Raw genomic sequence first — 23972 nt, 5'->3', positions numbered from 1 at the left:
TAGCATTGAGTCATTGGAAAAGGCCTGTCAGAGACATTAGCTAAACATCAGTGAAAAGACTAATGATAAAATCAAGTGTTGCATAAATATCGCAATTCATGACTCGGAATTAATTTTGTTCAGCAAAACCTCCATCCATCAAAATACTTAATTCCACATTAAATGTTCAGCACAACTACTAAATTCAAGTACATATTTAATTACCCTTAATTGATGACTCAGCATGCACGCATCAACATTTCAAAAATTATCTCACAAGCAACATCAAAATATCCAATGGTTTCAGTATCAGCCCATCATATACGGTGAGGCAAAAAGAAGAAAACAACTCTCTCCCAACACATTTGTGCATCTTTTTCCTATCCACAGGAAAAATTCATTTACAAAACTCTTGTATCATCCCTTAACATGCAGTCAGGAGAGATGTGACCTCTGTTACATACAGAAAAACACACTTCCCAGAAGAGAGGATTTGAATGAGTAATACATTATTTTGAGCCCTAAATAAAACATTATGTCATCATACACATTATGAGAATTCGGTTCCCATTTATTCTTGATAATCTAAATTCAGAATGAGATAAGGCAAGTCTAAGGGGTCAGCTTTTGTAGTAATCTATTCCAAGAACATATAAAAGCCTAAGCACTGTAGTAGCTTATGTTCTTTTCCATCACTCCTACATGTGTCTTTATGCAAATTTAACCCTCAGGTTGCACATTCGCAACAGAAACATTTACAGAATGCAGTTTTGATGCTAATGATGTTGTATAAATAATATGTAGGGGACTAGTGCAAAGTGTTAACTGCTGTCGCTGTTGAGCAGCTAGCAGAGTAATGAATGCATCGGTTCTCAGTGGCAAGAAGGAATGACCTTTATTGTTTTGATTTCATCACATTTATAGAGTTCTCAAAAGTCACCCAGATTGGTCAGTCAGAAGCCTTCCCCCAGGCCTGATTGGCCAGGCCTGCACTGTCCAAGTTCTGGGACACTGTTCCAAAACATCCAAACTTTATCCTTATTTACAAAAACACAAGAAAACTTCCCATGGGAAAAACTGTGCTAGCCACAAACTGCATATTCATATCATACATATGTACAATTATTAAAGTAGAATTTCATATAAAAATGCAGAACACTATGAATTCTCATTAGTATTTTACTCACCTATACGCAGCATGCAAAATAAAGCTTAGGTCTTGCAGGCAATGTAATTTCTAAGTATTTGTAAATATTTATAAATAACAGGCAAGTTCCTTTCCTCCTCAGAGTCTCAGTGGAACAAAGCAAGTTCCTTGGTGGCACTGAGTGTAAAATGAAGTTTACAAATTTGATGACATAACAATCTTGCTTCTCTGCAGCATTCTCTTCTGCCTACCCAGAAGTGCTGCAACAACCAGGGCCCAGACAGATCATGAAGTATTTTCTGGTAGAACCTACTTTTCCCCTCAGTTTCTTGTGTGTTTGTTCATTTTTCCATTCATGTAGCAGAAAATCCTGGGAGTTATATAAGTAACATCAGTCATCTGAGGCCAAAGTTACTAATTGATCATTGAAATGATCAATTTAAGCCTAGTTTGCATGACTGGGCTCTTGCTTCATCCCAAACATCATCCTGCAGGCACCACAATTCTACAGTAAAAACTGCTTTGTGAAGTTCATTGTACTCACTACTACTGAACTACAAATAAAGTTGATGAGAATTTATCCTCTAAAAGTTCATATTGAAACATGCTGCATCACAGCATCTACAAAGACTACATTTACTTTTATATATGCATTTTTCTTCTAAAAATGTGTTTTGTTTCAAAGATGAGCTTTCCTCCTTGGCATATCCCCAGAATTTCAAACTTATTTCTCTAAGATTGGCATTTATTTAGCAGGTTTGCTTGAAACATTATAGAATATTTTGGTGATATAATTTTTCTTCTTCCTACTATGTTTTGAAGTTATTTTATCAAGAGAGATATTTGCAGCTTTGTCTTTCAGTGGCTTAATACTGATTTGCTGTTTCATTTAGCTGAACAGATATTTATTGTCTTTTACAGGTTTTATTTCTTTGGATTTTTAAGAACTACTGGGAAGAATAATTGTTATAACATAGCAGCTTCTCCTAATGAGGTTATGCAAACATTACCATCAATAATCCTGAGCCCAGTAGTTTAAAGTAATGATAAAACCAAGATGGTCACAAATCACAATTTAATTTGCCCTCTCATTGCCTCCTGACACCTTTTAGACATTGATAGTCCTGCTGATTGCAAATGATGGGCAGCTGAATCTCACAGTGCAAAAGGACTCTCCCAAGCAGATCAAAGATCCTTCCATGCAATTCCATCTCAATTAAAATATATTGCCCCCCAAAGTTACCCAAATTACAAGCTAAAATCAGCAGTTTACTTCTCAATGAAAATTTTACATAGCCTTCTAACAGAAGGCAAACTATCACTTGTTATTACTGGAATAAATTCACTCCACAGCAAGAAAACCATGAAAATAAATATTACTCCTATAGCATAAATATTACCATGAGTAATTCTGGCACCATGAGAAAAATAATTTATAAAAAGTATCAACCTCACTAGTCAAGAACCAGCACACCTCTATTACCCAAGAATACAAATCTTCCTACTCTGCCATGGCAACATGGATCAGCCTGAAGGAATCACACAGCCAAAGTGATGGCTGAGTACTGCTACACTGAGACAACATGAGGCAGAGATTACAATTAGATCCAAATTCTGAGTCACAATCAAAAAAACCTAAGGTGAAACAGAAAAAAGCCAACATCCACGGATTATTGTGAAGTTGAAAAAAAAAATCTGAAGGAAGCTAAAAACATGACAGGAAAGCCCATGGTTAAAACAGCTAAGAAAATCAAAGACCTTTTAAGATACATCAGTAATTTAAATGAATTCTAGTTCTGAAAAGATGAAGATGGTAAAATTGCTAAAGGGATCAGCAAAATGCTGGAAGTGATCAATAAACATTTCCTACCTGTATTTGATAATGCTGGTGACTTTGTACTGCATGAAGATAATGAAATAATGAAAATATACTTCTCAATAGACCAGAAAACATAAAAATAATAAATTTTAGGATTTCATAAGGAAAAATATAACCACTAAGTCTAGAAAAATGCCCAAGAGAACTGCCTTTGGATATCAGTGGGACCCCAATGTCTATTTTCCAGTGCATGTGAGAACAAATAGAAAATTTCTCCACAGTAGGTGTCTCAATATAAAAAAAACTAACAGCTAATAATTACAGGAGACTAACAAGACTTTTAATCATGGATTAAATGTGAAAAGGAAGTTAATTAATCAGGTATTAATTCACTTCATAATAAGAATATAATTCAAAGGAGAACAATATCATTAATGGAAATCAACACAGCTTTATAGAAAGCTATTAAACAAACCTGGGATTTGTCCTTTGTGTGAGCACTCACAAGCACAAACTCATTATTTAGGTTTTAACAGGGCACTTCAGCTAAAATACATGGCATTCTAGACAAAATAGCAGTGAAGGATGCATTGCAGGAATTAAAAATGAGTTAAGTGAAAGACCTCATATTTTTAGCGATTCTGTCAGTACTTCTCCATTGTTCTCAGAGAAGTGAAGCTCACAGCACTGTCAGTGCTGGTGAAGAGCAAATCGTGGTGGGAACGGAGCGATCCGGATCAGCTGGTTCACTGCACTCATTTCTTGGGAACACATTCTCAGGCACATATTAAAAATGGAACAAGTGTTGGCCAAAAAAGCATGTATGTAAATCCCAGTTAAAAGAAAATTATTTCTACTCAAACTTAAAAAGATTAGTCTTTTTAATCCTTTAAATACAAAAAACAGGCTTAATTTGATTGCAACATAAAGTGCTACACACTGAAAAGCCTTTCATCTTGAGGATAAAAAAATAAGGACACCAGTGTTTAGAAACTAAACCTAAACATTCCAAATTTCTTATTTTAATTTACCTAGCACTAAAGGCAATAGAATCTGAAACAAGTACAGACAATTCGCTCCCTTATCTCTTGAAATTCTCATATCAAAACCATACATCTCTTAGGTACAAGTAATGTGTCAGGAGGATGATACACAATAATTGCAGTACAGAAGTGGTCAGGCTGTAGAAACTAGCAGAACCTTCTGTCTCAGGTGGATTTTACCACTCAGACAAATGTTATGTAATTAATTTGGCAGCAAGGCAACATTGTGGAGAAACAGGCAAACGTATGGGTTTTTTCTTCTATTTCAGCTTTAGTTATCCAACAGTTAACCCATCCTCATCCAAACAAGCATATACTGATTCTTCTCCATATATTATTACTGCTTCAAGGAGGCCAGCATGCAATAACCCTTCCTGCAGAATCCAAACCATTCTGTTCTAAGTCAAGACTGATTACATGTGGTCTATCTTGTGTCACAAGTGTCATTTTAAAGATGTTAAGATTGTGCCTTGTTTGTTGCAACAGCAGAACACAAAACTTATCACCTTCTTATCACCTTAACACAAAGTTAATTTTATTTACCTCCTCCAAATAACTGCCTCCCTGGCTTACTACCAAGCACTCTATTCCCACAGAAGAGCCTTTGTGCTGTCAGTACATCTTTGACATTTTTGAAAGCAAAGGAATGCAGTTCTAGATGGCACACATATCACAGTGTGTGCACTTGTAGCTCAGGTGTTTTCTTTGCTTCAGTGGGTTTTATTCTGCTCCCCAGTGATCCCCACTTGCTTCTCTGCAGAGTGACTTCAACTCTATGCCAGTAGCTTAAATATGTGAAACTTAACTTGCATTAAATTGTCCATGCAATGATAGACATCAAACCTGCAGAGAGCATATGATACTGGAGATATGGTATTATATAACATCTGAAATATCCCATTGCTCAGGGGAGGATTAATAAAAGCAACAGAATCCATCATGGCTGGATTAATTCAGGCTTTTCTCTGCTCCTACATGGACAGTCACCGGGCAAGAAAAGAACATCTGACAAACCTGCTATACCCTCCTTTGCCTCAAACCCCACCCAGCAGCTGGAAATCATATCCTGTCTCCCAAGTCATCTTCAATTCCACTTCAGGTGTTTCCTGCTATGGAAAACCTGCTGTTAAGCAGAAGACCTCATACCCATCTTTTCCAGCAGCCTGTTAATATAATGTGCAGCAAGGCAAATTACCTTTCAAATGAAATTTAATCAAAAAAGGCACCTCACCCTTGGCAGATTTAAAGTTATTCTGTTCAATTACTGACAAATGTGTCAAATGCATCCCTCAGAGGTCCCAAGGAAATAGGATTACCCACACTGATTATTCAGAGAGGAATAGGAAAGTGTTACTATCTGCCCAAGAGACTAAAACAATGTCATGAGAAACCGATTTCCAATCTTATCTAATAAAAAGGCAATTTACCACCAGACCTTTAACATCCATTTGTTAAAGTAACCCAGACTTATTTATTGGAGTGATAGACTAGAAACACACAATCAATTTTTACTGAGTTTTAATTACTAAGAAAATTGCACTATGCATTTCCTCCAGATTAAGCAAATACCACTAGACAAGCCTGCCTCTGACATAATAAGCAAACAGCAAGAAACAAGCCACAGCTTTTTCTAAGGCAAACAAAGAAAAAATCTCTTTGTGAGCTGGAGTTCTGCCCTTTCCAGTTTGCCCAGACTTGCCCCTTCTCTCGCTGTATGTTCTACCATGTTATTGACATAGCACAAGGAGGGTTTTTTTGCTGACATACTCACACCAGACAAAGCTCCCTTTCATCAAGTGTTCAACCATGCTCCAACACCAGGCTACAGAAAACAGCAATGCCAGACAGCCTTCTATGGCTGGATTAGAAACTACTGCTTCTTAAAATAGGAATCATAAGATCTCTAAATTAAATCCTTTAGTAGAACATCAACACTAAGAATCTTCATGTAAACCAGCAACACAAAGTTTTGTTATTACATCAAATCTACTCTATTTGATACTTTTAGTAAAACCTGTACCCAACTAGTATTAGAGACCCTGACAAAAATAAGGAACTCAAAGCCAGAAACAGCAGGTTTTTACCTTCCAGAAAAGATAAGGTAGTTACAGCATTGATGATCATTTTCACTCAAGCTTCCTAAATGATGTTAAATTGTAGTTTTAAACACAAACTCCATTTCCTAAAAATCTCAAGCTTTTTTTTTTTTCAGTAGATCAAATATTAGAAGAGTACTTTTGCTTCCATTCAATACCAAAAAACCCACCCAGCTGTACACAGATTATTCAGCTCTAGACAGGAAGCCAGCAAGCTTTCCCAAAATAAAGTGTTTTGTTGTGATCTGAAATAAAGATGGATGTTCGCAGCTACACCTCTTTAACAAAAGAACTTTCTGCAATTATTTGAAATTGATAGAATAAGCTTTGAGAGCAATGTTAAAGGCCTGGGGGAAAAACAAAACAAAAAAACAAAACAAGTCAAAAGCAGTTTAAGCAAGTTTTTATTTTTCTACTCCCATTAACTAGAAATAACAAAACAACTAATTCCCCAGTTCTTCCTGCTAAAATGTTGGGGTGCAATGGAATCCAGCCCTCAAATAAATGCATGCTTTGAAAAAGGAAAAATAAAGGATTATTTTTGTGATCTGTGCCTCACAGTCAAACTTGAATGACCCTGAGAGAAGTCTGTGCTGACAAATCACTGGAAAGGTTTATGTGTAGTTTGTTATATCTGCTTCCCACCCCTCTTTGTGTTATTGCTCTGCAAATTGCAGATTTTTCTTTTCAGCAAGTGCTAATTTTGACTAAAACCCATCATAAAGAGTGCTACAATATTGCTTTTTATTACAAATAGCCAAAACTTCTTCGAAAATATAAATGTGTAAAACGATCCACAGACTGTACAGTGCATTTACAGGACACAACCCAGAAAATAACATGCAGTGTAAAGAACTGCTTTATACATTAGCCCTTGCCCACGAAGAACTTGGCAGTACTACCACGACTTTAATGACTACAGGGTGAAAAAAAAATTAAAAAACAAAAAGGCTGAGTTACATCTAACTTTACCACGAGGTTGGGATACATACAACATTGTACAGGGAAGAGTTGTTTTTAACTAGAAACCGTCATCATGTTGTAACTCTTGGAAGGGCTGGATCTGCCAATTCTCCACTCCTCCTTGCAGCTGGTCCTGCTCTCCAGCTGTTTGGCCGCCTTCCCCCCAGGCTGGGGGCTTTCGTACAGCACACAGATAGACCCATCCTCACCTATGCGATAGGACACTTCGAAGGGGTCGACCCACAGTGTTAATTCGCTGGGTAAGAGCTGGAAGAGCCTCTCGTGGCTCAGTCCGATCATCCCCGCCGCCTTTCCTATCAAGGGGTCCATCTTATGGTTGATCCTGATGCAGCGGTAGCCGGAGCCCTTGGAGGGCACCAGGGGGAACCAGTGGTGCTTGTAGTGCTCTGCGGGAGGGAACAAAGAGGAGCTTCAGCGCGGGGCTGCGCTCCGCCGGACCCCGCGGGATGCGGGAGGGATGCAAGGGACGGAGGGGAGGGATGGAAGGAAGGGATGGAGGGGATGCCCCCCCCCGCACTCACCGCGCATCGCCTCCTGCAGGCACTCGCGGAAGCACCGCAGCTGCTCCTCGCCGACCCCGCCGGCGGCCCGCAGGAGGCGGGTCACGAACGCGGCCGCCGTGGAGATCTCGGTCCTCATGTCCGCCCCGGCCCCGCTGCCAGCGCCGCCCGGCCCGGCCCGGCCCCCGCGGCCGGGGGCGGCTCCGCGCAACAGCCGCACGGCGCGGGCGGGACGGGGCGGGTTTGTTGTGCTGGCGGTGGGGCGGGACCGGCGCGGCCGCACGGACAGCCCCACGCACGGACACCCTCGCCGCGCCGGGCAGCGCTCGGCGGCTCCGGGCTGAAGGTATCCCCCCCGGCCTCCTGCTCCGCCCGGCCCGGCTCTCATTGACCCCAACGGAAATAACGGGTGGAACGCGCGGCCCGCTCCGCGCTCACAGCTGGGCTCTACCCCGGCGCCTCATTCCTAGCCCAGGCCGGCGGCAGCTCCTCTCATCCCACCAGCAGCTGCACTGCCAACGTTTCGGGCAGACATCGCCGTTATCCTGCCTTTATCTTTTCTCCTCACATTTCTCAGGAATCAATACAAGCGCAGTCTAGAAACCTCCCACCATGTCAGACATACAACTCCGAGGTCATCCTTTAAGTGTGGGATTTCCCTTCCCCTCTACCAGCAAGCAACAGATCCAAGACCCTCAAATAACAAAAGTATTGACACTTGCCCAAAACCCAGACTACTCCTCTCTTAACCAATTCTCAGACCTGGATCAAGATGCTGTTTTGTTATAAAAAAAATTTCACTGAAGTCCTATTTGCATTTCAGTACCTCATGCTCTAGAAATTAACCTAAAAAAATTAATCTCTGCTGGTACCTGGACTGATTCAGTCATCCACTTAGAGCAGTTTTTGTTTATCCAGTGTTTTGAGAATCAGAGCACGAAACCCATTAATGGCCAGGTTCATTTAAAAAAGGGACAAAGAAACAACACTTGCATTGGAGTTATGGAATTCTTGCTAGCATTGAGAATAAACATATAATTAACAGCACTAAGAACTGTCCAAATCAAGACATAAGGTATTAAACTTAATTATGTTAAAGACCTCCCCCCCTTCCACAAGGTGTGTGCTCATATGAGTAAATGCACAAATTCCCAGTTATCCCAGTGATTTTACTCTAAGTCAGTCAGACAAGATCCTGCTAAAGCCAAGACAGACATTAAAGGTTCTGGATGTAACTTGCTTGTGAGAAACTAAAGTAAGGATCTGAGTAGAACTCAAAGCAAGCAAATGAAATGTAGCTAAAAGTATTGCAAGAGTCAAATGGCAATGCTTGCACGGATTGAGGTCTGGCAGCTGGATCCATTACTCCTACGTGGAACACTCAATTGAAATAAGAAATTCTGGCTATAAAAATCAAAAGATGTCACAGTTGCCAGGTAATGCTGAAGTTACGCTTTGATTTCTTGTTTTCTCCTCAGTGAGTTTCAGATTTAAGACTCAATGTAAGCAAGAATAAATCAGCAGATATATAACTGTTTGACTTTCTCTCCCTACCCAAAAACAGTTCCACAAGCAGCAGTATTTAAAGCAAATCCTGTAGCTCAGACTTACTTTGTTGTTATTCTGATCATCTGCAAATAATTTTCTCTTCAGCAGGAACATCTGAATTAGAGGAAAGCAGAGTCAGTATCATGGTTTATCTTGTTAAAAATAAAGTTTGTGCAAGTATTCTACCATGCTATTTTTCCTTAACTTCAGCTAGAGGAAGAGAAAAAAAATAAAACTGAAGGTATATCACTCATACAGCATATTGTTATTTAAAGGCAACAATAATAAAAAATATTAATGAAAGCAGAATCCTATTCTTTTATCACAAAAAAAAAAACAAATCAAAACAAAAAAAAACCCAAAAACCAAAACAATCCCAGAATTAAGATTAAGTAATGTTTAAATCAAGTTCACTTTTAGATTACTTAAATTGAGCTCTTAATACATGTCTCTATAAACGTAGGCAGTGGAAACAGCACTAGAAACTGGAAGAGAATGTTTAAAACAAATAAAACAAATTTGGTTTTACCTCCATCTCATTGAAGCATCTCTCTCTAAACATTAAAAAAAAACCCCATTCTTAAAACTGAGAACTACCTTTTCTTTATGGCTAGACTAGAAAGACAAACATTACATTACTATTCCCCCTAGAGGAAAAAGAATAATAATTCTAAACATAAACAGTACCTTCAATGGTCTGAGCATCAAATCCAACCACACTTTCCCCAGTTTGGTACACAATTGATAAAACACAACTTCTTAGAGAAACAAAAAGAAACCCTTCAGCCAGCACCTCAAAACTAAAGTGCTCCAAGCGTTGCTTCCCTCTGGGATTGCCCGTTTTCGGTGCACCTGAGCTGACGAGATGCAGCTGCTCCCACTGCTGATCCCATTGGCATCACCTGCTGCCACTTCAGCCCAGCTGGCAACAATTACCCTCAGGGCTATTTTCGGGCCTTTCTGGTTGCTTACAGGCTGCTCGTGCGGTGCGAGGATAGAGAAAATTACACTCCGGTGATCTGATTTCCCTGCGTGTGATGGGAAATGGAATGAGATGAGCAAGAGAAATGAGAATTCTCTGATAGAATTGGAAATATGTCCTACTAACATAGTGGTTTTCACTTGAAAGACCATGCAGAGATTTGTAAATTGATTTATGGAAATTAAAATAATTAGTTACTTTGTTTTAGCAATGTGCTACAAGACTATGGTCTAGTCTCCACCTGAAAGATCTAATCAACACAGCTGTGACCTCACACCCACCTGAGGCACACTGAGCTGGAAAGCCTATTTTTCAGTTCATTTTTAAAAACAGGCAATATATGATTACAAAAGCGAGTTAATGCCGCAAATTTAACAGTGAGGCTTTATCACAGGACTTTTGAAAATACTGCGTTTCCCTCACGCTTTTATCTCTCAGAGGTCCCAATCGATCAAGGGCAGCCGTGCCTGTGGCCGGCAGTGCCATGGCCGCACAGACCGGGTCACGGCCGCCCTCCCAGCCGCCGTGTGACGTCATCCTGCCCGGGATGAACTCAGAGCACCGCGGGCGGTGTGACATTATCGGGACACCCTCACTGTGACGTCATCGCTCGAAGCCTGACGTCACCGTTCTCCCCGCACACCTCTGAGGGGACGAACCTTCCCGCCGCCCTTCCGACCAGTCAGCGAGGCGCTTTCATAGCGGCTCTTCCCGGCCAATCCTAGGGACGCTTACAGCCAGCTCCGGGGCCGCCGCCATCCTATTGGCTGTGCTGGGACGGCTGCCCGGCGGTGATTGGCGGCCGGCGCGGCGCGCGCGGTGGGGGCGTGGCCGGGGCAGCCCCGCGGCGTGTGGGGCCCGCGGGTCGTGGTCCCGCCATGGCCGCGCTGCCGGGGCCGCGCAAGCGGAGCGGCCCCGCGCTCTGCGGGGAGAGCGGGGCTGCGGCCGCCCCGCCGGAGCTCCGGAACGGCCTCCCCCCGCACAAGCGCCCCAAGAGCGCCGCGACCGGCATCGTGGACCCCTTCGGGGACGGTGATGACTTCACGGCGGACGACCTGGAGGAGATCGACATCCTGGCCTCGCAGGCGCTGTCGCAGGATCCGCCCGCGGGACACGCGTGGGGAGCCCCGGAGCCGCCCCGGGGCGGGCGGCAAGGTTGGTGTGTCCCGGCGGCTGCCCAGCACTGCCCTGCTGCTGCGAAAGGGCTTGGAGTCCCTTTAGGAACCCCGGAATGGCCTGGGTTACAAGGGACCGTGAAGTTCACCCAGTGCCACCCCTGCCATGGCAGGGACACCTTCCACTGTCCCAGGTTGCTCCAAGCGCTGTTCAGCCTGGCCTTGGACACTGCCAGGGATGCCGGGACAGCCACAGCTTCTCTGGGCACCCTGTGCCAGGGCCTCACCACCCTCACAGGGAAGAGTTTCTTCCCAATATCCCACCTAAATCTCCGTCAGCGTGAAGCCCCTCCCTCTTGTCCTGTCACCACAGGCTCTTGTGAACAGACTTGCTCCATCTTTCCTGTAAGTTCCTTTACAGCAGTTGCTCCTACCTGTCCCCGTGGCCACCAGGACCCCACGGTGGTACCCCTGCTGCATGTTAAAACTGCCAAAAGAATGAGTTTCATAATCTTTTAACATGCTTTAGGTATCAATTACAGTACCATTAACATGCTTTAAGTATCATATCCTGGTAGCATGTTGGCTTTCAGATTTTTTCCCCTCTTAATTTCCACTAGTAAATGCACAGCACGCCTTGTATTAACAGCTGACTTTCAGGTTTACTTTGAAAAAAACAAAAGCAGGAGTTTCCTCATAAAGATTCTTAGAGGGCTTAAATAATGTAAGTATGTTTTAGCAGTGCTGACATCTAGCATCTCTCCAGATGAACAAGTTTTCAGTATTAAGTATTAACTAAAGTTACCTCAGAGGAAATGCTTGCTTTTGCTGTGGATCATCTTGCCGTTTTAAGATATGAGATGATCTTTAAGGTCCCTTCCAGCCCAAACCATTCTATGATTAGAAGTGTGAAGGGGGGGTGTAGTTCTTCTGTTATAAGAATCGATGCACAAGCACTAACAAAGTTCCTGTGGTGGTTAGATGAGACAGTTTACCTGTTTGTAATGACAGTAAAATACTAAGATATTCAAATGTATGCAATGACAAACAACAAAACCTTAGTGTTGAGTCACCATTGATGTACATACATCATCTGTGCTTCAGATCTTGACTTTTCCCTGCAGCAGGAAGCAGAGCAGAAGATGATCTGATAAGAGATGCATTCCAGTTTGAAGTGCTGCAGACACAGCATGAAGAAGTCAGACAGAAGGTTGGCGATATCATCCCCCCTCCCTCCCTTAATTTTCAACCACTTACTGATGCAAATACATACTTTTGGTTATATCCATCCCTTAATGGAATTCCTCTGTTTGCAGCTGAAAGAAATGCAGGATGAAATTCTCACTAAAAACGGAGAAATTAAAATTCTGCGTGACTCAATGCTGCAGATGGAGCATGCTATGGATGAACAGAAAAGATCATACCTGCTACTGGAACAGCAAAAATCTCAGATTTTAAGTGAAAAAGAAAAAGAGTTCTCCAAAAAGGTTTGTAAATAGGTCAGTTACCTGCAGATCCCACGCAGAAGCTAATTTATGATGTCACAGACCATTTAGTCAAAGGAGGAACATTTATGTGAAATTTCCACACAATGCATGCTTTAATTTTCTTACCTAGAAGAAAGCATTTGTAAGAACTCACTGAGGGTTTTCCCCTGATAAAATAAAGGTGTAAAATTCAGGTGGTAGAGGTTTTCATTTACTTGTTGCTTTTTTGAAGCCATTCCAAGAACACTGCAATTGGAATGTATTTTACAGTGGGAAAAAGTGACAGATCATGCTTTGTGGCTCTGACCAGATTGCTATTCCTGTTGCAGTCATCTTTGTGCAAGTCTTGAAGAGGACAGTGGCTGCTTTTGTGCAGTTGACTCTGCAGTTACAGCCTCACTGTAGCCATGCTCTGCGTGGCACTTGGTCTGTCTTAGCCACTCACAAAGGCTTCTTGCCTGAACTCCTGCCACTTGGTTCTCAGTGTTAATTAGAATACCATTCAGAAAAATGGAGATGTTGTGCAGAGTTCACAGTAAGTAGCTGGTGATCTTGAGCTCTTATGGTAACTCAGTAACCCTGTAGTTACAACACCTCTGAATTGGTAACAGTAAAACTGTCCTGAACTTCTGTTTCAGTTACAGTCGTTGCACTCAGAGCTGCAGTTCAAGGATGCAGAAATGAATGAATTAAGAACACGACTTCAGAACTGTGAAAGAAATAAACACGTTTCTCAGGCAGTTCCAACAACAAGGTAGGGGGGTTGGAAAAGGAATTTGTGTTCATTTTTGCAAGAGATGTGCTTGAATTATTAAAGAGGTTTTCTTTCTTCATGTAACTTTTAGTTCTGTTGTCTTTGAAAAATACAGCAAAAAATATCTGTTGACCTCGATGGAATTTGCTCAAAAAGGGCCTTCCTTGAATCTGTGACAGAAATTCAGAGTTTATAGTGAAGTACCTTTCAAACATCAGTGCAAAGAAAATTAATTTCTGATTACAAAAGAAATACTGATTCATCTTTTTATTTTAGCCCCAAAAAGAATCTTGCGGTACAAGTGAAATCAGAAGGATGCTCTCCACAGCCTGGAAGAAGATCTTTTCCTACAAAGGAATCCTTCAATGCTGAAATGTCCACTAGGCTGTCATGTTCTTCAGGAAATTTGATGGCCCCAACTACTTCAATCAAAGAAGGTAAACCCATGTCTAGCTTGCAACATTTTTAGCTGCAAGTGAACATTCTGCCTTAGAGAAGGGTTTTGGTACCATGTGACTGAACAGTTGCAGTCAGCTCACAGTTACTTGTTTATTTTGGTTTAGCTTAAATTTCTTTCCACTTTATACCAACTGGAGTTAAATAGCCATGACTGAAATTTGCATCAAGATAATTTTAATTCACACCTTAGTACCAGATGCCAAGGTGTCAGTGATGAAGTGGCCAGTGGCTGCAATAAAAAACTTTACTGTGTGATGAACTAAAACATCCAAATTGTTCATCTGTCTTTTCTCATTGAATAATGAATAGGAAATAATTTGCCTATTTCTTGAATTGGTCTGCTAGTCAGCTAATGCGTTTTTTGTATTCTTGTTCTGGATTTAAAGCTGACCTTTTTGGGGATTGGATTTTAAAGGGTACATATTAGTGATATTGAAAGAAGCAACTGAAGCAATACACTCATTTCCTCTTTAATGTGTAGGGCAGTAGTTCTCACCAAACTGTATCTTGAAATTCGTTGAGTAAAGCTTAGAAAATTAATATCTGCAGGTATTTGAAGATTGGTATAATATGAAACAAAATTAGTGATTTTTGTATAGGATTGGTTAATAATAAATGGAAGAAATTCAGGTATCATCAACTAATCCTGACTTGAAGAGTCATGAAAAATCTGAGATGTTGCTGTCAGTTACACTGTTCATTCTGAAAATATGGGCAGTAGGAACTCCAGCAAAAAGAAACATGCAGTAGCCTTAAAGCATTAGTATTGCTACTGTTTGTTACGGCAACAGCACTCAATATACCTATTTGTTTGAAAAAACGTATTTGTTTACTTTTCTTCTGTACCCTGCAAGGCTTTTGGCTTTAGTTTGCCTGGTAATTGTGACACAGAGATGGTTAAAAGATTATCTAACACGTGGCTGAGTGTGTGTAAAGGACGGATGCAGATCTATAAGCAGTGCAGTTCTCACAATCACTGTTTGTTTCAGATAGTAAGATAACCCTTCCTGAAGTTTCATCCCTGAAGCAGCACAAAGCAACAGGAAAAAACGGTTCCTACAACTCTGTCCCCAAACGAAATACACAAGGTAACTTAATTCTGTTAATGCAGAAATAAAACCAGGAAAAATGTACTTAAAAAAAACCCACTATAAAGCATTTTCAACAGTCAGCTCCAGGAATTCTTCAGATTACTATCTTAGTTCCAGTTGGCAATAGAATTGCATCACATAATTTTCATGTCTGGAGAGGAAAATAGAGGGCAAGTCACTAGGACAGCTGGTATATGTGATTACTTAGCTCAAGCTATTTTGCTAATACAGTATCATAATTAAAATAACTCTAAATATAATTTGGTTTATATTTAAATAATAAATTAATGTTTCCGAAAGTCATCCTCTTGGTAAGAAAAAAGACTCACAGTAAAAAAAACCATTTTGAGGTTGAGAGCACTCTAAATAAGGCTGATCTTTTGAAATACTAAATCCTTTATTGTTGATGACAGCAAAGCTACTCCAAAGAAAATTCTGTATCCTCTCAGGTTCTATCTTGCTGAATGCACTGATGAAGCAACCCATTGTCCCTGGGTCATTTCTAGGACTTTGCCACCTTCTTAGTAGCAACTCTGAGCCTCTACTTGGAGCTGCATTGCCACCCAGCTCTTTGGATATGTAAGTTTTATTTTCTTTGTTAAACTATATATGCTATGTTCAGTACAGTGGCATTCTCCGCACTAAGAAACACTTGGTCATGCAGAACAGCTCATTCCCTGTGGTGAATCCTGCTGTGCTTAGGCCATTTAGTGCAGAATTTGGAATATAATTCTGCATCTTTGATTATCACAGATACAAAACAGGGGAACATCGCTAAGAGATAAATTAGGTTAATTATCTATTAGGGGAAGGCATAGAACTAAACTTGGGAGTGGCTGTTAGCAGCTTGCATTGCAATGAGGGAAGTACATGAACAAGATAATGAGTTAAGGGGGAAGAAAATGTTGAAAATGTGATTAAAAGTCAGTTTTATATCTTCAAAATAGAAACTGTGTCCAATTTGTAATACACAATTTGTAATAAACAATTTGTGTGCAACTTTCCAAGATTTATTTCTATTTCCTCGTAAAGCATTTTAAATATGAATATTGGATATTAATTATAATAATTTTTCACTTTACAAAATTAGACTGTAGCTCCTGAAATACCTTTACTTTTCTGATAGATCATTTCATTAGTAATGAAACCTAGGAATGCTTTGAAATTGCTCTTCCACACAGGTACTTCAAGGAGTAGGATGATTTTTCCCCCTTTTTTTTCTATTTTGGGAACTGACATCTCTTATTACTCTGGCCTTTCTATTACTCAATTCATTATATTGAGTAATATAATGATTGAGTAATATATATATTACTCATATATATATATGATTGAGTAATATAATATATTGAGTAATATAGTGATTATAATGAGTAATATAATGAAATCTGGGTAACTCAGATTTCAACTCTGTTCTCTGCCTTTTCTTGTGAAGCATTTCCCTTTTACTTTCATTTGCACAGGAAGCCCACACAACTCCCCAGCAGCCCAACAACTCAAGCAGGAAATGCTCCTCTTGTATCCCTGCAAGAAGCTCAAAAACTGGCAATAACAGGATTGAACTTGATTGCTCTGGATGAAGGATTATCTGAGGGAAGCCCAGCAGAAGGCCAGGGAGGGCTCCTGCCCCTCACACAGAGCAGGATCCGAGGTGCTGTGCATCTCCTGCCCTTGGTGGAGCACCATGTTGGTGCCTTCTGCCAAGCGGAGCAGCTTGGGGACATGCCAGGGAATGGAACTTGTGGAACCCATTCAGCTACTTCTTCCAGAACCAGCACAAACACGGTGTCAAGCAAGGAAGACTTCAGGGTGTCTCTTGAAGAAACTACTCTTGTATCACTGGGGATTCTTTATTATTTGGTGTTTTACAGCTGGGATGTTGTTCACACACTGCTGTCTGCTGAACTGGAAAAAAGTTCTGCTGGAGATGAACAGGTTTCCAAGATGGACAAAAACGTGGTGTGTGACAATCAGTGTGATAATAAAGAGAGCAGGACACAAGAAGGGCTGCCTGCAGCTCCTCCACAGGATCCTCCTAATAATGATCAAACTCAACATTCTTTGTTTAAAAAGCTGCTTCAGATTTTAGCTTTTTCTGCTGCCAGGGGCTCCCAGACTGACAATATCCTGAGCCAAAGCCTAAAGGTTTTGGTGAAATTAGCTGAAAATTCAACAATGGACTTGTTAATAAAGTAAGTCAGTAATAGTTTTAAAATTATTTCAGACCCTGCTGTTCAGCAGTTTTCATTCTCTGTTGAAACTCAGGTGTGTAGATTTCAGTAGAGGTTGTGCCATGTATGAGAGAATTACATCTGAGATCACCTTTGAGAAGCAGCTGAAGATCTTTCTACTGCCTTTGCTGCTAATGAGTGTAATAATCATCCTTGATCTGTAACAAGGTTTGCTGATGATGTTCATATGAAGCAGATGCTGTTGCCTCATGAAAAGTGAGGAAGCTTCTTAAGGCCACATGCAGTGGATCAGAATATTTATAACATTGATTTGGATGTTTTGTTATTGCTGGGAGGTGCATAAGGAAGGAGAGCACAGGATTTCATTGTGGTGGGTAAAATGCCACTCCAAAGTGAGACATTTTGCCTGCTGATGAATGTGAACCACAATGTGAACTGCAGAATGACTGCCAAATGTAACAATGTTTTTCAATACACTTTGTATTCATGACAGATAATGAGATCAGGTATGTTCTGAATAGCTAAAAAGGCACAAATTATGATGTTGTCTACAAAAAATAGTGTATTTTCAACTTACCACTGCACTCCCCATTTCTAACCAAGTTTTGTTTTGAAGTTTCCAGCACTTACTGAGTAGCCAGACACTGCAGCGCTGTCTGTGTCCAGAGACCCCTCTGCCTGCTGTCCTCCTGACTGTGAGACTCCTGTGTGTTCTTGCTCAGCACCACATGTTGGTTACTCAACTCTGTTCTCATTCAGGTAAAAGACTGCAGGACACAGAGAACTGTTACCGTGACTAAAAGTAATGCAAACAGGCCTTGCTCCTAGGTCCTAAAACCCCAAAAGGCAAAAAGACTGCTGTGTTACCTGAAAACTTGTTTTCTAGTTACTATTTGGAGAATATTTGTCTTACAGTATCTGTCTACAAGCAGTGCTTTTGATAGCCATTTAAAAACCACTTTCTAGTTTGTGTATTTAAGGTTGATGAGGAAAAAAAGGGATTTTGAGGAGTTTTGAAGTTAAATTTATGTGCACTCGTGGCACTGTTTAGAGTTTGCAGTACGCTGCATGACAAATGGCCTCTGTCCAGTTCCCTATGAATGAACCAGGACAGGATTACCACAAAGCATATATAAAGTTGAGGGATACTGATCTCCTCAGCATTGCTAAAGATGTATGAAATAAAGGAAGAAGCTGGGCCTGTACCACGAGTCCTAGGATAGCACTCAAAATGTTTTCTTGTCTGATGGAATTAATTTTTGTCTTGAGCAAGTGGCTGGTTGGGAAAAGAACAAAGTTCTCTCTGTTTCAGACACCTGCCTACTCCTCGCCCTCTACATGTACATAACATCAAGACCAGATAAATCAGCATCTGAAATGCTATGGCTTCAGCTGGAGCAAGAGGTAACCACGGCTGATTGTCCACATGCTCTTTCCTTCTCCTTCCAGTTGGGGGAGTGGGAGGAGCAGGACAACACACAAATTGTCTGGAAACAAGTTCTTTCTGTAGCTGAAATACAAAACTGCAAGTATGAGCCTGCAGTAAGGGATTACATTGATTTTTGAAAGGACCTGCTTGAAACTGAATCAGTAACTATCCTTAAAGAGAACATTGCTCATTAGAGTATTTTAAGTCACTGAAAAAACCACGGAAGATCCTAGGATGGCTGGAGATTTTCAACACTAAGCTTTAGTTTGCTCTTTTAGATCAATAGAAGAGTAAAAAGAAGCAAGATTTGTGTTCCATTTTGATTGTATTTATTACATCTAAAAGGAAGGCTGTAATGATTTAGTATTTATATTATTTGTATGCAGTAATATAAATATAAAAATGCTGTCCAATAGTTATGGTTATACATAGAAAGAATAGCTTTTAAACTTGTGTTGTTTGTACTGACAGAAGTAACTTGTTTGATTCTATTTGCTCTACTTCCCTCATTTTAAAGCATTTTGAACCATTTCCATCATCCCTCTACCTGAATTATTAAGAGTCAACACATTATTTGTATGCAGTGAAATAAGGCCCACTGACCTTGTCAGCATCGCTCATCAGAAAGTTGAGAAGGTTTCTGTGCAAGGCAAATTATGTCTGTAAAGTTTTAAAGGGGAGAAAAACTTGTATAATTTTGAGGGTAAAAGACATCAACTGTTAAGGGAAAAAATACCCCAAGAATATTTCAAATTAGCAATGAATTATCATAACTTAGCATTCACTCTGACACAACCTGTGTTTGTAACAGACAGTCAGGCTCCTGACACGCTGCATGCGGTGCTCCAGACCAGCAGTTTTATTTCCTGGCACAGACTGTCAGTGCAACCTCGAGGTATGTTGGCCACAGTCCCCCAGTTTAACCTGCTGAGAATTTCAAAGTACTTAATGCTGAAATTGCTTTTTACCCCTGTTATTTTTTATTTGCTGTAGTCAAACAGAAATGTCCTGTACTTTAGAGGATGCTACCTTTTAGCAAGCTTGCTTTGGCTTGCTAGAAAATATTCTGAAATTTTTAAGTTTGAAGTGATTAACCAGTAAAGTTCATCTTGAAATAAGTTTTCTGCTTCTGTATTTTTACTTTGTGTATTGAGGCACTATTTTTTCCCTTGCAGGTGATTAAGGCACTAATTATAATGTTGCATAGACAGTGGATGAAGATCAGAAGATCTGAGACCAGCTTGTGTGCCCATAAGGAACAAGTTATTCAGTTTTTACGGGATGCTGTTTTACTCTTGCACAGCCTCTCTCAGAAAGATAAACTGTTCCATGAACACTGTTTGGAAGTTCTCCATCAATATGACCAAGCCATGCCGGGCATAAGAGCGATTCTCAGAAAGGCTCAAAAACTTAGTGCCTCTGAAGGTAAAAATCAGTCAAGTGTTGGCTTTTTTTTTTCTATTTCCATGAAATAGAAATTTCATGTCTGTCACTTTTCTCTTTTAACAAGAACCATGGATGGTTGTTGCTCAGACCTTTGGAGGCAGTTTAGATTGAATATTAGGAAAAATTCTTCCCTGTGAGGGTGGTGAGGCCCTGGCACAGGGTGCCCAGAGAAGCTGTGGCTGCCCCATCCCTGGAAGGGCTCAAGGCCAGGTTGGACAGGGCTTGGACAGGGCTTGGAGCAGCCTGGGATAGTGGAAGGTTGTCCCTAAAAAAGCCATTAAAGAAAAGAGGGAGAGAAGTTTGTGTGATAAAACACAAATCTAAAAACCTGTTTGCATGGAACCTTCAAAAAGGCTGTTTGCTGTTCTGCAGTCAGTATGTTTTAAAGCGCAGATACCAGCTATAATTACACTGTATCAAGTGGAAAAATAGTCTCTGAAACATGGTGATTTTTTGTTGCAGAGTTGATTTTGGATGAATTGTATCCTCCTGAGCCAGAAGACCAAGGAATGGACTCCGGCTAGCCAACATCAAAGAGCAAAGATCTTTGTTCTTCCTCTTCTGAATCATCATTGCCAATGTATATGTGAACTTTAAATCATCCTTCTAAGTGATAATTGTAGGTTGCACTCTAACACAGCACAACTAAGACACATTTTTTTGTTGTAATTATTTCAGTGCCATCTAAATGTAGCTGAAAGCAAAGGAATTTTGATGAAAGAATGATACTGCTGTTCAAACCCACTCAATGCCTTATTGCTAGTTCTGGTTATGAATTTCATCCTCTATGAAACTGCTGTGAATGGAAATTTCTCTCTGTTCTCTATTTTACTGTGACTACAACTGAATTTATGATGCTGAATGTGCCAAGCTGCTTGGCATCACTGCATTCATAGGAAGCCTTTTAACACACTTGTTTCTTTTGTAGCTTTCTTTTTTGTAGCTTTCACTTTCTTGTGAGACTACATGAATTTTCATATTGTTGATATTAGTAAACAATTTAAGGTGATTTTAAAAACACTTCTAGAAATAATTTAAGAGCTGGCAGTTCACTACAGGGCTTTGAATTTCCTGTTGAGGACTGGTCATTTGAGTTCACTCAGTTTCATGAATCTGCTGGAAATATAACTATTGAGATGCCAAAACAAAAAAATACTAGAACTTTCATTTTATAATTCACCTTAAAAAGAGCAAGATGGTACTGATGAGGAGTGCATCCTAGGCAATAGAAGGATGTTTAAATGTGTGCAGAAGGACTGGAAGTTTTTTGGTCATAGTGAAGATGAAGGAGCATCTCATTTCTGGGATTCAGCACTTAAGATTGGAGGAAGAGCTGTTCTCCTGCTCTTTCAAGTATGCATGATCCTCAGTCACACTGGGCTGCAGGTCATCAACTGAGCCTTACACCCTAAAAAAGAGAAGTGTGAGTGCTACTAAAATGAGCCCACGTGTTTGTATTTTAAGATGGGAGACCTTTTTTCAATTTTCAGCAGGGACTTGGTTAAGAAAGAGCCTGGATCCAGGTACCAGGAGTACAAGAGACAATTCTTCCCAATTTTCCAAGGGCTTCCTTCCCACTGGGAAGCATTCAGTTGCCTGGTCATGCCCAAAGAGGCTGTGACCTGCCTTGGAGCAAAGAGCCCCCTCCAGTGTGCTCAGCAAGCTCCTGGCTTGGCTTTTGCTTTGCAAGAGAACTTTCCCAGAAATGGCTATGCAGAAGAAGCAAGACAATCAGCATCTCCCAAGGGTCAAACCTCCTTCCTCGCCCCCAGCCTGCATTCAACCTCCTCCTCTCTGAGTAGCAGCTGCACCAGGCAGGCCCAGATCGTTTCTGTGAAACACAAGCTGCCAACTGCTCCTCTCAGTAACAGGTTTCAAGTCCCTTGTAGCATCTGGAAAACTGCCACATTGCTGCTGAAATGCAGCAAGGAAGTATGCACAGGTCTTAGCAGCAAAGCCTTCTGAGTCTGTCTGTGTTTACATGGTCATGACCCTGGAACTGTCACCAGGGCCCTGGGCAAGACATGCTGCAGAGGCTGATGTGACAAAAAACATTTGACTTGTCCATGTTAATTAAATAAATAAGCAAATACAGAAAGCAACCCAAAAAAAAGGGGAAAATCAACCACCAAACAGCAGTTCCTGGTCTTCAGGATTAGAAAGCAGAGCTGGAAGATGTCATGTAAAAGCCTTTTCCTTCCTCAAAACCAACATAAACGTTAAGATAATTCTTTAAGAACAGCCCAATGAGCAGCTGTGGTAAAGCAGTATCTGGCTGTGAGCCTGCTGTGAGGGGCAAGCTTAGAGCTGTCCTAACAAAGATATGACAGTCACACTATCTCAAATATCCCAAAATGCAGTGATCTGCCATCACCTTTCAACCGTTTTCACCATTTACTTTCTCGAAACAAGTTGAGTTTATAGAGATAAGAGACATTTAACCCATCTGGGTGAACAGACCAAATGAACTGTTAAGAAGAGTTTGGACAAAAATCAATTCAGGAATCCCAAATTGTTGGAGCAATCCAGTCATAAAAAGTTGCTCAAAAAAATTTTTGGCTTCATCTAAAGGGTGTGTGTATGGCAACTTGGAAAAAGGGAGAAGTGGATTATTGCTAAACTTTATATAAACAGAAGAGTTATCTGTGGAAAAAAATTGGTAGGAAAACCCCTAACTGTTCCCTCCTGGCTCTGGATCCCCTCCCATCCACCCCCTCTAAAAGACAACACCCAAACATGTACATTTACACTCTCATTGAGTTTACTCCCAACTCTGGACTTTAAAGTAGTATGGAGCCTAGGTTATACACCAAACAGACCCAAAACTACACTTTCACTGGCAGAAATTACAGTAACATCATGGTATTGTGAAATTAAACCACAGTTTTTAAAACTGAAGGCATTTTCTGTAACTGAAAAGTTCTCATTCCTAAATGAGGCAGTACTCCTAAAGAGAAAACGCAGAAAGAAATGTACTTACAGTACCAACATAAGTCATTATTTGTTAAGACATTTACAGTGACCAGTCTTACCAGGACTATTTTAAGATTGTGCTGACCTTCAGTAATTCTTCCCTTTCTACATGTATGCAACAGCTGATTATCCCTGATCATCAGTACTTCACTCCCTGAAGAATTCCCAACATAGCAGCTTTTCCACTCTGCATTTCCCCACGATGTTAGAGTGTGCTGTGCCTCCGTATGAACTGAGAAAAGCAATTTACTCTGGCATCAAGCACAGTCACAGGACTGAACAATGAAGTATTGAGCAACAAGGAAAGCCACTAGGCATGTTCTACACATGATTATCACATTCCTCAGCAGCAGCCACCCATCTGTTTCCTTGCCCAAGGGGCAACCAGAGTTTCCCCTCGGCTGAAAGCTAAGCTCACCAGAGATGCTTTTTCCTGCTCAATGAGCTGTACTTTCTACACCCGGCAGAGTCATTGACTTGGTGAGGTTGGAAGGGGCCTCTGCAGCTCATCCAGCTGCCAGCTGAAACTCCCACAGAGAAGCCAAACAACTGCTTTGTGTCATGTCAGGCCTCAAAACCTCATCTTCTTAAACCAAGCTGAAATAGGTGAAGGTGGCAAATACAAAATACATCATCCTGTAGCACACAACATCCCTGACCTGAATTTATTCGTATTAATCCCACTAGTGTGAGCTACTGCTTCAAAGCTTGTGCTACAATTAGAACAATGTAATCTTAACCATTGAATGTTACTATGTTACAATGTGCAATATTATTTAAGGCAATAATGGCCAAATGGTTACAATTAAAGTCAAATGCAGCAGTTCTGCCTGCAGACTGTGTTATCTGCTGTGAATGTAACAGCAAATGCAAACTTCCATTTCCAGTGTAAATTGTTAAAAACTGTATATTGTTGATTGTAATTTAG

The 23972-nt window shown here is 40.7% G+C and overlaps 3 protein-coding genes across 6 annotated transcripts in view; 1 reads left to right on the top strand and 2 right to left on the bottom strand.

Moving 5' to 3' along the window:
* IPPK (inositol-pentakisphosphate 2-kinase) overlaps positions 1-10091 on the bottom strand; it is a 49911-nt gene extending 39820 nt beyond the window's left edge. Inside the window, exons 1-2 of one of the 2 annotated variants that reach the window (XM_085073020.1) lie at positions 9804-10091; positions 9180-9230 (exon numbers count right to left, since the gene is read on the bottom strand). In XM_085073020.1, the coding sequence (XP_084929146.1) occupies positions 9180-9230; positions 9804-9821 (69 nt within the window). In that variant the 5' untranslated portion in view covers positions 9822-10091. The remainder of the gene's footprint in view (positions 1-9179; positions 9231-9803) is intronic. The other variant, XM_085073021.1, reaches the window with a different exon arrangement.
* Positions 6472-8390, bottom strand: LOC146431864 (protein BTG1-like). Its single transcript, XM_085073031.1, has 2 exons — positions 7590-8390; positions 6472-7454 (listed from the first exon to the last, which is right to left on the bottom strand). The coding sequence occupies exons 1-2, from the start codon at positions 7954-7956 to the stop codon at positions 7102-7104; spliced, it is 720 nt and encodes a 239-aa protein (XP_084929157.1). The 5' UTR covers positions 7957-8390; the 3' UTR covers positions 6472-7101.
* An 840-nt stretch (positions 10092-10931) lies between the features above and the next one.
* Positions 10932-21317, top strand: ATRIP (ATR interacting protein). Of its 3 annotated transcripts, none has more exons than XM_085072999.1 (13): positions 10932-11253; positions 12341-12423; positions 12530-12700; positions 13339-13454; positions 13731-13891; positions 14903-15001; positions 15454-15583; positions 16468-17196; positions 17813-17955; positions 18509-18600; positions 19437-19520; positions 19801-20050; positions 20534-21317. In XM_085072999.1, the coding sequence occupies exons 1-13, from the start codon at positions 10977-10979 to the stop codon at positions 20593-20595; spliced, it is 2397 nt and encodes a 798-aa protein (XP_084929125.1). In that variant the 5' UTR covers positions 10932-10976; the 3' UTR covers positions 20596-21317. The 3 variants fall into 3 exon arrangements, with proteins under 3 accessions (XP_084929125.1, XP_084929124.1, XP_084929126.1); XM_085072998.1 differs by having other exon boundaries at positions 12338-12423; XM_085073000.1 differs by lacking the exons at positions 17813-17955; positions 18509-18600; positions 19437-19520; positions 19801-20050; positions 20534-21317 and having other exon boundaries at positions 12338-12423; positions 15454-15587; positions 16472-16558.
* Positions 21318-23972: the final 2655 nt, after the last annotated feature.

The sequence above is a fragment of the Lichenostomus cassidix genome, chromosome 12 (genome assembly GCF_008360975.1).
Source record: "Lichenostomus cassidix isolate B80296 chromosome 12, HeHo_3.0, whole genome shotgun sequence".
Lineage (NCBI taxonomy): Eukaryota > Metazoa > Chordata > Aves > Passeriformes > Meliphagidae > Lichenostomus > Lichenostomus cassidix.
Note: the sequence above shows the minus strand (reverse complement) of the source record. Positions and strands in the feature narration are given on the sequence as shown.

Bases quoted from the DNA above. Each gene is read 5' to 3' on its own strand.
- LOC146431864 (XM_085073031.1), bottom strand. From the start codon at position 7,956: ATGAGAGCCGGGCCGGGCGGAGCAGGAGGCCGGGGGGGATACCTTCAG. The intron at 7,455-7,589 runs GTGAGTGCGGGG...TCCCTCCCGCAG, and splicing joins CCTGCAGGAGGCGATGCGCG to AGCACTACAAGCACCACTGG.
- ATRIP (XM_085072998.1), top strand. From the start codon at position 10,977: ATGGCCGCGCTGCCGGGGCCGCGCAAGCGGAGCGGCCCCGCGCTCTGC. The intron at 12,701-13,338 runs GTTTGTAAATAG...CTTCTGTTTCAG, and splicing joins AAAAAGAGTTCTCCAAAAAG to TTACAGTCGTTGCACTCAGA. The intron at 19,521-19,800 runs GTATGTTGGCCA...TTTCCCTTGCAG, and splicing joins ACTGTCAGTGCAACCTCGAG to GTGATTAAGGCACTAATTAT.